This window comes from Lichenostomus cassidix, chromosome 3 (genome assembly GCF_008360975.1).
Source record: "Lichenostomus cassidix isolate B80296 chromosome 3, HeHo_3.0, whole genome shotgun sequence".
Lineage (NCBI taxonomy): Eukaryota > Metazoa > Chordata > Aves > Passeriformes > Meliphagidae > Lichenostomus > Lichenostomus cassidix.
In genome coordinates, this window is record NC_139483.1 from 43,256,503 (window position 1) to 43,269,139 (window position 12,637).

The following is a 12,637-nucleotide window of genomic DNA, read 5'->3' on the forward strand; positions in this document are numbered from 1 at the left end:
CAATGGTTGTTTCAATTTCTTTTTAAAGAAAAAACATTCCTCCTCTTTTATGCTACTTGGAACAGCAGGCATGTCCTCTTTCTGTAAGATCAGACAATTCCTGCAGACTTACTTGATATCGCTTGGGTCCTACAGCTGCCATCCAGATGCCCATGCTCACATCTTCACCCTGAGATGACCATTAAAATAAAAAATACAGATATTAGCCCCAAGAAAGCATAAAGCATGACTGTGACCTGGAATAAATTGCATCATCAACCAGCAGTAAAGAATGTTAACTACAGAAACCTACACTAAACTATTGCAAAGCTGTTAGAATATTCCTCCCAACTTTCCTGTGATAATTCACTGTTCTTAAAAAAAGCAAAGTACAAAAAACAAGATTACAGCTCCAGAGCTTCTCAGTCCAAAACATCTCTGCTTTGACCTAGAACAGACACTAAGCACAGCAACCAAAAACATGGCAAAAGCCTGCATTAGCCAGGACAACCCAACAATAACACTTGAGCAGTGTTCTTTCCGACTCATCCAGTACATGCTGTTCCGCAGACCATTTTAACACAGAAAAACAGAACTAATCTTTTTTACCTGGTATGTTTTTAACCTTTCGGAGTTGCTTGCCAGCCACTGCACAATGTCTTTGGAGATGACATAGCCAGACCCACAAGCAAAGGCTGGATATGCAGGACTTGGATACTCTAGTTCTTGCCATTTCCCAGTTCGATCAACTGCCCAATTTAGTCTGAAACTGAAGACCATGTTAGACATGAGATGTTTATTGAGAGTTCTCTGTGGAACCTTATGAACATTGCTAACAACTGAAGTAACACTGATAACAAACAATATTCAAAGGAAGAAATAAGTGATCCTAATTATAGTTCCTAATCTTATTTCTCTAGGGCACACATCTAATTGAACACAGAGCTAAAATTGTAACTGTTGTTTGGTCTCAATCTTGGATAATAAGAGAAAGTTCCCAGAATAGAAACAAAAGCAACACTGACAGTCAGGTCTTCAGCGTGTGTGCCTTGCTGCTGGGTTTTGATCCAGGTAAGCACATGCATCCTTACCTATGTTTTGTAACAGGCACATCTGTGTCCTACTCATTAACCCCTTTGGTTAATTAAAATCACACAACGTCAGTTCCTCCAGCAGGCATGCACAAGATAGTGATGTTATGCAACCCATTTTCCTGGTAAAACTAGTGGCTGCTTAAAAACCAGGAAGCAGTATGTACCTTCTCCTGGCTGTTTTCCAAATGGAACTCAGCAAAGCAGATGTTCAAGGGCTGCCATCACTGAATTACAAAAACCCTTCCTGGCAATGGTGCTCTTTAAGGATGGCTTTATTCACTACTAGAGGCCTGCAGGAAGCAGTCTCTGTCTGCACAGTCTCTCCACATGCTCCCAGCATGGCAGAGCTCACTGCTGTGCTGTGCAGCACTATGGACCCTGTCAAACTGCTGAGTGAGGCAGTGGGAAGCATCCTGCTTTTCCTGTTTGGGAACAACCTGGTATTGCACTCCCCATGCCTTACAAATACTTCATGCACTCACAGCTAGAGACAGAACTGTGTCAATGCAGCAGGTTCTCTCCCTGTTTTACAGAGAGGTTCAGCACTGCTGATTTCAGTCATGAGCACAAGCAGCTGAAAGGTTCAGTGAGCTAAGAACTGCCACCTCAGACCACAGCCCCGAAAGGGAGGAATTACAGCTGAGTGGCAGATAGGTTATCAGATTCTGCACATTCTCAGCTGAAGCTGACATGTTAAAGCACCAAGTAAATAAAAGTCTCATCTGATACCTGAATTCACTTTAGGCTCACTATCTTCCACTCCATCGAATCACACACGAAGGGATCAACCCCCTCCAGACTGAGAAGCATCTGCTTTGATAATCATTTTATACTTCCATAGTTATTTCAGTGTTATTCCCTACACTTCACACTTGCCTTACCTGAAGACTGTGGCTATTAGAGAATTTATGTGTGAAGATGTCACTCCTACAGATCTTTGAGATAATCACAAGATAACCAGCTATTTCACACCCTCAACCACAAACCTTATTAAATCACTTTACAAGTAAGCAACAGGCAGGACCAGATTTGTGAAGCAAAGCAGCAAAGGCCTGTTTTTCTTCAGTAAGCAGATGGCAACAGGAAGACACGTTGTGCCATTATGCTATATTGAATGCTATAGTAGCACAGAGTTTCTGCTATATTGGATGTTATACTGGAGCTGCAATGCATTCCATGGATGGGAGGGAACATAAGGGCTATTTTGATCCCCTGGTTATTCACAAGTGTGATAATATAGGCTGGGGAAGTTCACTTGAAAATTCATTAATCAGTAGCAAAAATGGGTAGCAAATGCCTGTCATTCACAGATGTTAAAATAAAGTGCAGACCATACTCTGGAAACTTATTGTAAAGGACTGATTTCTGTATTCTGAGATTCAAAGTTCTAACACATACAGAAGTCCTGCTTTTTATAACTGGCTTCCTTAGGCGTAACAGGGGAATCCACATGAAAAGACTTAAATCCCCAAACCATTCACTAAAGAAATGGTATCTATCTCTTAAAGAAAACTTTAAAAAACAACTTACTTTCCCCACCAAATGTTTGGCCTGTCCAATTTTTTCTGCATTATCCTGTTAAAAACAGCTTCCAAATCAATGTAACAGTCATCATCCGTCTTCAGCAACAAGTCAAAACTTGTTGATTCAACTGTCCTGTAGCCAAAAAGAAAAGTGGTAAGATGCTGAACTGCACACCATGAACTACCAACAGTAGGCTCTGCAAGGGTTTTTTTGGGATGCAGAGGGGGAAGCAGGAGGCAAGGAATATCTTTCCTATCCTTGACTTTTAAATGTTTTCTCTACCAACCATGGCTGACTGCTTGTCCTTCAGAAAGGGGATGCAGCTGTATCCTATGATGATCTTACAACATGGACTTGTGTATGAGTGGAAGAAAACAATTTGAAGTTTTGTTCTCCGTGACAGATGGTGGATTTACTAATGAAACTGTCTTAAGCAGTATTGACCTCAGAAGGATATGAATCCCTGAAGCTGATGGCAGCACAGCTGTTAAAAGCCACTGGCTACATGTCAGTAGCCTGCTTTCAGGATGAGACAGTCAGTTCAAGGGCAATGAGAAGGTCATAGGTGGTAAGAAACATCTGTGGAAACAACTCTGTACTTTCTCTGTAAATGCACCCTTGAAATATGAAAATTGTCATCTTTAACCGACTGAAGTAGTTGAATGTCTGACACACATAAAATAACAAAAATATTGTTATTCTTAACAATCCCTTAAGAGTCTGGGATTCATGGCTGAGGTGGTTACAAACATTGTTTTTAAGGGTAATTTCTTACAAAAAGAAATGCATTTTTTAAAGCCTTTTATTACTAAATCTTGAAAAATTGCTCATCTGTAAGAAATTATCATAAAGACCTAAGTCTTGACATGCAAACCTCCTTTTAGAACTGAAAGCATGGTTCCGTTTTTCAATTACATTCATAGCCATGGAATTTGTGAAGTAAGTGCATAATCTTGCAAGCAACTAAACTGAATTTTGGTTGAATTACAACTGCCAGTTATATTTCTTACCTCACAGCAGCAGCAATTAACTGACACAGTTGTCTCAGCGTAACGGAAATAATTGCAAATTAGAGGTAGTAACTTACTAGATTCATAACAGACAATGCATTACACTATGAAAATTCTTCCTATCAATCTTCTGTGCCCCCTGTACACAAGCTTCCCATCCTTCCCCTCCACTCAGCACTGCTGTGGCCACATCTAGACTACAGTGTGCAGTCTTAGACTCCTCAGTACAACAGGGACACAGCCATACTGGGTGGAGAGTCCAGCAAAGGACCATCAGGATGATTCTGGGACTGGAGCATCTCCCCAGTGAGGAAAGGTCAGAGAGCTGGCACTGGTCAGCCTGAAAAAGAGAAGGCTCAGGGGGAGCTCATCAATGACACCTGAAGAGAGGGTGTAAAGGGATGGAGCCAGGCTCTTTTCAGTGGTGTCCACTGACAGGACAAGAGGCAATGGCCACTAACTGAAACACTAAGTATACAAACTGGCCAAAAGCCATCCTTTAAAATACTAAAACTGCTAGTTTTCACTTGGATACAATGAAAAGAAATTACAAGGAGAAATGAAAATTTTTACACCTAGACTCTCAGAGCAGAAGCCTGTCTTGCCAGCTCATGCTGATTTGCGGCACCAAGGGTTAGCATTCAAAAACTACAGGTACTGATATTTTACTCACTACGTGCACCCAAAATTGTGAGAGAGAAATACAACTTAATGAAGTAAATCACAGAAGACATGTATTTCATGGGACCTGTCAAATAACATAATCTGCTGGATCATCTTGCTCTACAAACAGCCCTATTCCTAAGAGAAAATAAGAAAATACTTTCTTTTCAACTTACCATCGGTAGAAGTTCAGCAGTTTGGAGGGAACATTTCTGTAAGTGTCAATAACATCTACAAAAACAATATCATCATAGGTTCTGCTTTCTTCCTTCAATAAAGCATCTTCTTTTTCAAGGTTTTTCATGTGACTTGTAAACCTTTCTGGGCGAGTATGGAGGCTTTTTAAAAGAGCATCACCTTCTGAAATAAACAGCACCCATTGTTAAAGATGCACATCTACATACTATTTCACATTTCTCTTGGATCATACATGACACATTGAAAAATGAGTCTGAAGAAGCATTCAAATTAATGGGGTCATAAAAATCCTGCAATTAATTTTAAAATTTCTATAAAATGGTAAAAGTTGCAGAACAGCAAAGAATTATATTTTTATATAAGGTCTGACACAGAAAGTTTAAAGTAGGAAAGTATTCTCTTTCTTTGCTGTAATAAAAGAATTCAACTTTTTAAGATTCTTTAATATAAAGAACAGTCTGGGACTTCACTATTATCTGTGGAGTAAAAAGGCTACTATTACATCAATTACTCCTAAGTATATGTATCTAGCATAAAAAATAAACACACAAAAAAACAATCCTATGCTAAATATAATCAAATAGACATTGCTTTGATGTAGCACAGATGGTCCCTGCTGAACCAGATCACATAACTGCAGGTAAAAGCTAAGAATACATTGCAGATAAGGAGATAGTTTGTGGTACTGAAGAAGTATTTGACAAACAAGATGGAAGGGCTTTAGCACACACCTCAATTCAGGCTCCTACACAGATGACAAGAAAATAGGACTCCCAATTATATCTGCCAGGCCTAGCTACAAAACAGGAATAACACTCTCAAAGTCACTGGTTATGTTGGCTATAATGGACCAATAAGAACACATCAATTCCAGTGCTACGTGGCCAAAATCTTAGAAATTGGAAAGGGCTCCTATAAAATCTCTGAACATTCTGCTGAAATAGGTGTAAAAGAGCAACAACAAGGATGGAAACTATTTGTCCGTATTAAACATTGTGATACAGTACCTCTGGCTGCAGCAGAACTGGAAAAAGTGGAAAATATCAGGGAAAGATTTAATTGCATGACATTTTTAAACTTGATTTTGGGCAACAAAAAACCAAGAAGAGAGTCCAGATAAAAACACAAAGGTATGTAAGTCAGCTGGAGTGGCTGACAAAAGGCAAGCAAAGAAACCACATCAGGACATTGACTGTAAGGATAAAAAAGCCAGGAAGAAATTGTTTCTACTAAAAGAAAACCTAGGGGGACTGAGTTCATGGAGACAGCGCAAATTGTACTCAGAAATGTAATTAAAATTACCTGGTTTATCATAATATCAAATGTCAGGCTACATGTTGTGGACTTACCTTGAATAGTGTAGATAAAACCACCTGCTATTCCCTCCACACCTTCTGTGAGTTCATGTGGCAGTGACCCTTCCCCTGCCTGTTAGGAACACATTGATGGAAAATAATAGATTAATTAATTCATGTCTCATTACTGATGTGTTTTCCCTATGATTTTAAGGTGTGAAGCTTTCTGGCAACTAAGAATGAAATTAATTTAAAGCTCTGCTGGTTTAGGCACCTGCATGATCACAGAACTGTAGAACATCCTGAGCTGGGACCCACATCAATCATTGAAGTCCAACTCCTGGTCCTGCACAGGACCACCCCAAGAATCACACAATGTGCCATAAAAGACTAAGATTAAGATTTTTAACTAAAGTTTTGTGGCATTTTTTAAGTTACACCCAAAACCAGCAATACCACTGAAACTTTCAGAAAACTACTTTCAAAGCTGACAGCAAAATGTAATTTAGCCAGCATAACTTTACAACACAGCATGTTCAGGAAAGCAACAGTTTGACATGAAAAGAGACACACTGCCAAAAAGAAAAAAAAAAACAAACAAGAAACCAGACTTAATCCCATCAATTGGGATTTTAGCACAGGATATTTGATGCACATTTTGGCATCTCTGATATACTGATACTAGTTCACATTGGATAAAAACAATGAGAGCTTTACTCCCCCCAAAACAAAATGCCACTTACAAGCATAATTTTTTTGCTAGAAGGCAAAGCAAAACTTCCCTTCTGAGACAACAAGAGAAGCCCAACTGAATTAATGATTCACATAGAGAAACACAGGAAAGTAAAATGCTAAATTCTCAAGACTTACAGGAAAAATAGAAACATGGTGGAAAGGAAAGAGAAGGGACTCACTGTAATGACTCTGAAAACACCTCCTCCATCATTCACCATCACTTTATGAAGGTTTCTTGAAACCAGGCCCTGAAGATCCTGGCTCTCCCACACAATGGTACCTTCAAAACTCTGGTAAGAGAGCAAAACACTGTTATGCAGGCATTCAGAGACTTCAAAACATGAAAGTCAAACAGTTTGGGGTTTTTTTAAATTATTTTAAAATAGTCAGCTTCACACAAGGTCTAGCTTGAATTCACGACATAAATGTTTTACTTACACTTCAATAAAAATAATTTACACATAAAAGAAACACATCTGTGAAACTCAGTAACATGTAATCATGCTTTTAAGACTAATCATGAATCTCTGTATTAAACTTTTAACAGAAGCCTACTGTAAAAGGCTTTGGCTTTCTAAAACCATCAAAACAGCATTTAAAGGTGACCTGAAGTGAATTTTAAAAAATAAAATATAAAATCCTGCCTTACAAAGAGAATACATTAAAACAGATTTGGAAACAAGCTCAGCTTTTATAGTTATCTGCCAAACAGAGATCAGAGACTCGATCCTGACACCAGCAAAACTCAAAGAAAAATATGGCCACCTTTATCCCAGTAAAGGTGTCACAAGCTGCTGTACGAGTTAGAGAATTCTGACCTCACATCTTGGCTGATAAGGAAGAAGACAAGTGAATAACTTTACAATTTTCTGGTTTTAACTGTCAAATTAAGCTAAGCCACTTCGTGTTTTACATGTGTGTGTGTGTGTGTGTAAATTCTTGCATTTAAAGGCACTTCATCTCAAATTAAACTGAAGACAACTGAGAATATGCAAATGAACAGGTGTTAAGTTGTACAGGTAAGCATATTGGTAGCATTTTTTTTTTTAATTTTTAAAGCCATTTCTCCCTTATGACAAGGTAGGGTTGTTACACTCTTCACTCTCAGATGAGCACATTCCATTTTGTTTCTCCCAGTTTTATGGGAAACACATTGGTGGTTAGCGTGGGCGTTGGAACAGAAAAACAACCTGTTTGTAGATGCATTTCTGTTGCTGTAGGAAGTCTGTTTACTTATACCAACCTCTCATCTCTTCCCCATTTTAGCTTACTTGTACAGTAGAAACCTTCTCCAGAAATTCTCCAGTTACTGAAACACTGTTAAGTCTAGATTAGAGTTCAGCTTAATTCTTTGCTTTCCTCTAGAAGTAGGTCTTAACATCTGCAGCAGTCTCAGTATTTAATGACAGTTCTGTGTGTCTTTGAGAAGTTTCTCATCTATTATTTAAAATGCCAGCTTTATAATCTAATAATGGAACTAGCTAGTGTTTATTCAAGCCTGACTTCCATGCTCAATACCTTCCCCTTGTTTCACAGAATCACAGAATAAGCTGGGTTGGAAGGGACACATAGGGATCAGCGAGTCCAACTCCTGGCCCTCCACAGCACCATTCCCAAGTCACACCCTATGCCTGAGAGCATTGCTCAAACTCTTCTGTAACTCTTGCCTTGGTGCTCTGATCACTTCCCTGGGGAGCCTGTGCCAGTGCCCAACCACCCTCTGGGGGAAGAACCTTTTTCTAATATCCAACCTAAACTTCCCCAACACAACTTCAGGCCATTTCCTTGGATCCTGTCACTGTTCACTAGAGAGAAGAGATCAGTGTCTGTCCCTCCTCTTCCCCTCATGAGGAAGTTTTAGACTTCAATGAGGTCTCCCCTCAGCCTCCTCTTCTCCAGGCTAAACAGACCAAGTGCCCTCAGCTGTTCTTCACAGAGCATACCCTCAAGGCCCTTCACCATCTCCAGTGCCCATCTGGATATTTTCTAACAATTTATTCTCTTTGTTATATTGTGGCACCCAAAACTGGCCCCAGGGGTTCAGGTGGGGCCTGCCCAGAGCAGACCAGAGGGGACAATCCTCTCCCTTGCCCAGTTGGTGATGCTGTGCCTGATGCCCCCCCAGACACGCTTGGCCCTCCTGGCTGCCAGGGCACTGCTGACTCATTCTCAGCTTTCTGTTGTTTGTTTAATAATCTCTCCATTATCAAAACAAATGGACAATTATTGAGACTTTTTTAGTGGTGGGACTCTTGAACACACCGCACAGTAAAACCCACATTCTCAATATCTCTGTTTGCAGTGACTGTCATCTCCCATTCCAATGTTTTTCACTGTAGGGACTGGGTTCTAATCACACTTCAGTGCCCTGTTTATAGACACAACCTTTGCTAAGTTGTTTAGTGAGCAGGAGAGTCCTTTAGGAGCAAGAGTCCTTTCATGCCTCAGAAAGCAGAAACATTACAGTTCTCACCACTGACTATCACATGTACTGACTTCAAAGGTACCAAGAGTCTTAATCAGCTATTACCAGTGAACCTCAGTGTAAGGTGTCCTAAAGCTGCAAACAATCATTATTTTCCAGGCTGAGAGACTTGTAAGCAAATTTTCTAATGATTTTAGCCCTCAGCTATTCTTACTCTAAGCCACTTAATGAAAGCTGAGGCCTGAAAATGCTTAAAGCAAAAACATTAGTGGCACACCTGAGACTACATCATCTGTTTTTCCCCATTTAAATTCCAGCCTTGTTGCTGCCAGAGCGCAGTGGCATTTACAGTGAATACCGAACAGGTGTACTGACATAATGCAGCCCTGGCAAACTCCTTTCCTAATGTTAAACAGTGCTGAGCTTTTTGTTCCTCCAACTATTCCCCATTAGTAATACAGAGTATGTGCAGTACAGAGTCCCATCTTCATGCAAGCAGCCCATGGCTTTTTGACAAAATAAGTCATTGCTAAGACTTGTCTGTAAGAGCCCCTGTGTGTTTTAGTTATCTTTTAGTGGTTCTGCTCTTCTGCGCTTTCCGTCGTTCCAAAGCTGAATGATCGATTCTGTCTCTCACAATCTGGCCTGCCAGATGCTTATTCTAATGCTGCATTTCCTTTCCTCAAGATGAGCAGAAAGAGCAGCACTTCAGCTGGAAGATGAATGAAGCTCTTCAGCAGTCTGTACAATCCATTACTTCTTCAAGGTGGAAAGACAGAGAATAGATGCAGTCTCAGAAACCATCCTATGACAATTAAACAGTTCACCAAATTTAGCGCTCTCAGACAAACAGATAGGAACACGTGGGTATTGCCATCTCTTCTGAATCATGGTGTATGGTTCAGCATCCTGAGCATCACAGGAGACTGCATGCCGTGCAAAAGCCCTATGAATCTGCATTAGAAACATGGTGTTACCCTGTAAGCATTCAGCGCATGACACACATCAGATTAAGGAAGCCCACACAAAGAAATACATGAATACTAATATCCTCTCTCTCAGGGAAATACTTCCCATCTGCCTCTCAGGAAAACTGCAACCATTTATAGCAAAATTACAACTGCCTAGAATTTTAGCATCTCAAAACAAAGTCTTACAGGGAAAAGGCTCACATGACAGACTACCAAATTACTGGCTAACCAATACTCTTTAAAGACATAAAATACATGCTTAATCACGTTAGTATGAAATTAGATTTTCAGAACATATGCACAAAATACTGCTAATGGTCTGCTCACCCAAAAGGTCTCCTGCCAGCATAATGACTTGCACAGTATTCACTAAACACTGTCTAAGATGATAAACCAATCAATCAGCTGCAGATTCCCCTTAAAATGAACAGGCTTCCAAATGCATTCATTATTGTAGTGCCAGGGGAATAAATCAGGAAACAAACTGGCCCAAAATGTCCTCTCTTCCCTCCTCAGTCTTCTCTTGCTTCATTCTTTCGTAACACAATTTCTTGAATAATAAAACAACCCAGACCTAAAGACAATTTACAGAAATAGCAGCAAGAGTCCAGGAAAATATTTAAATTAAGGGAAACTGACAAAAATGGTAGCTGATATATCTAGTGAGAGATCACTGGTCCACTGAGAACAACTCCTTGTACCTGGAAGGGTCTGCTAACTAGAATTCTCCTTCTGAGTCAACTTGTACTCATTAAACCTTCCCTGTAACAACATCAGGGTATTTTGCTACCATATTATGTTCCTTTTGTGTTTAATCACTTTCCTTCCTATGCAGCCAGAAGTAGTTCTATATCCCTATACCAAAACCAAGTAACACGTGTCATTGCAAATGTAACATCACTATCTTGATGTTATGTCCAAGACATCAGATGCAGAAACCTCTTCTCCAGCTGTTCCCTAGAAGCCTGTGCCATCCTCCCCTCCCTATCTTGTGTGTTAATGCCTGATAAAGCACAAGGGAGAAAGAATCATCCCATTATCTGGTAAACTCTCCCACAGAATTGAAGCATGTACAGTTTTCAATCTAAAACAGAAGTTTTCTGAAGTTGCTACTATTTGAAAATGTAATTTTTTACCAATTTGTATTTTTCAGGCTTATGCTTTTTACCTACTCATGATAATAAGCTGCTGTAAAACAAACAGATTTCAGCATATCCCTGCAACTACTTACCCATTCTGTGATTCTGTGAACTAACATTCTAGAGATTTTCACCTGCCCTTTTCTGCCTCAAGCAAAGGCCAGTTTTATCAGTCAGTCTGTCCAGATGACTTCAAAGAACTGCTGACAGTTCTGATACTGCACATACCTCTGGCAAAATAAACTGCTCTACTGGCTTGTACCACAATCTGTTCACCTGCACTCCACAGCTGGGTGGACTAAAGCGAGCACTGAAGATTGCTTCCTGTGAACAACAGGGAAAAAAACCAAAATTAAAAAAACTAAAATATACATTAAAAGTACCATGGTATTACATAGGCCATCCAATAGCTCTTACATAATAACAAATTACATAAAGATGCTGCATTGCCAAACTCCCAATCTTCAGAAAATTGTCTCCAAGCTCTCTTATGATACCAATTTTTCTCCTTCATTGGAAGTGAAAAGCTAATGCAGATAAAATTATTAGACATTGAACATTTAGAATTCTACCATTTAGGAAACATAAACCTGATTACAGTATAATTTTATTTTTATTATAGCTATTATAAACCAAACTCTTTGCAAGTTCATCATGAAAGTCATACTTACAATTCTTTCTACTGTAGAATAGGCAGAAGTTTTGAAACTGGCCTATCAAGTTATTGGTTGAGATAAATGCAATATAAGAAATGCTACAATCATGCTAAAAAAAAATTTTCCCTCCAAATCAGCAAAAAACCTATTCTGTCAAACCCATAACAGCTTGGGACTTCCCCCTCCTCCCACCCATAACAGCTGGGGGAAATTATCAATGAAGTTTTATTATTACCTGTAAATAATACCAGTTTCTAGAAATCTTAAAATATCTTGCCAGAAGACAGACAAGAAAAAATTACAGCTGCCCTGCAAATATATGTTCGAAATACCAAATGTATGTTTCTGCACCTGTGTTTTAAATATATTCCATTGTTTATTTTTTATTCCTTAATACCTATCAATATTTAGAATCTCAAATGCAAACAAAAAATGGTGCATTGGAATTAGATGTAAGTGCTCTTTCATAATGGCATCTAGATTAGCTCATAGCACTGTGTGAATTTCATCTTTTCTTCATCCAGGACGTGTGTGTATATGTATGTGGATTTAAAATGCAACAGAAGAAAAATGTAATTCATACACTTGTCAGTTAAATATTCTTCTAGAACACCAACACAGCATGTCACTTTCCTTAAGAACTTAATCCACAATTAAGAGACAATATGCTTTGGTCCACTTTCAAAAGATAGCTACAATACTCTACCTCATGTTCTGCCTGGTACAGTTTTACAGTGATGTTCCTCTGGAATCCCACCCCATCAGCCTCATAAAATACCCCAAGACTGGTAATGACAATGGGGTAAAGTACACGAAAGTTCACACTGACGATTCTGTCTTCAGACAGCACAGAAGGTATGTCCTCAGGGAGACTGAATGCTTCAATTTCCTGATTCAAAACTGTACAAAAAGGAAAGGACAGAGATAAGGTGAGAAAAGTTCATAGTT

General features: G+C 39.3%; 1 protein-coding gene across 2 annotated transcripts in view; it reads right to left on the reverse strand.

The window, feature by feature from the left end:
• The window catches only part of B3GALNT2 (beta-1,3-N-acetylgalactosaminyltransferase 2), a 31,079-nt gene that overhangs the window by 2,827 nt on the left and 15,615 nt on the right, over positions 1-12,637 (reverse strand). Inside the window, exons 4-11 of one of the 2 annotated variants that reach the window (XM_085055505.1) lie at positions 12,396-12,589; positions 11,262-11,357; positions 6,678-6,788; positions 5,818-5,896; positions 4,447-4,627; positions 2,604-2,729; positions 589-748; positions 113-169 (exon numbers count right to left, since the gene is read on the reverse strand). In XM_085055505.1, coding sequence (XP_084911631.1) covers positions 113-169; positions 589-748; positions 2,604-2,729; positions 4,447-4,627; positions 5,818-5,896; positions 6,678-6,788; positions 11,262-11,357; positions 12,396-12,589 — 1,004 coding nt within the window. Of the gene's footprint in view, positions 1-112; positions 170-588; positions 749-2,603; positions 2,730-4,446; positions 4,631-5,817; positions 5,897-6,677; positions 6,789-11,261; positions 11,358-12,395; positions 12,590-12,637 lie in introns of both variants that reach the window. The other variant, XM_085055504.1, reaches the window with a different exon arrangement.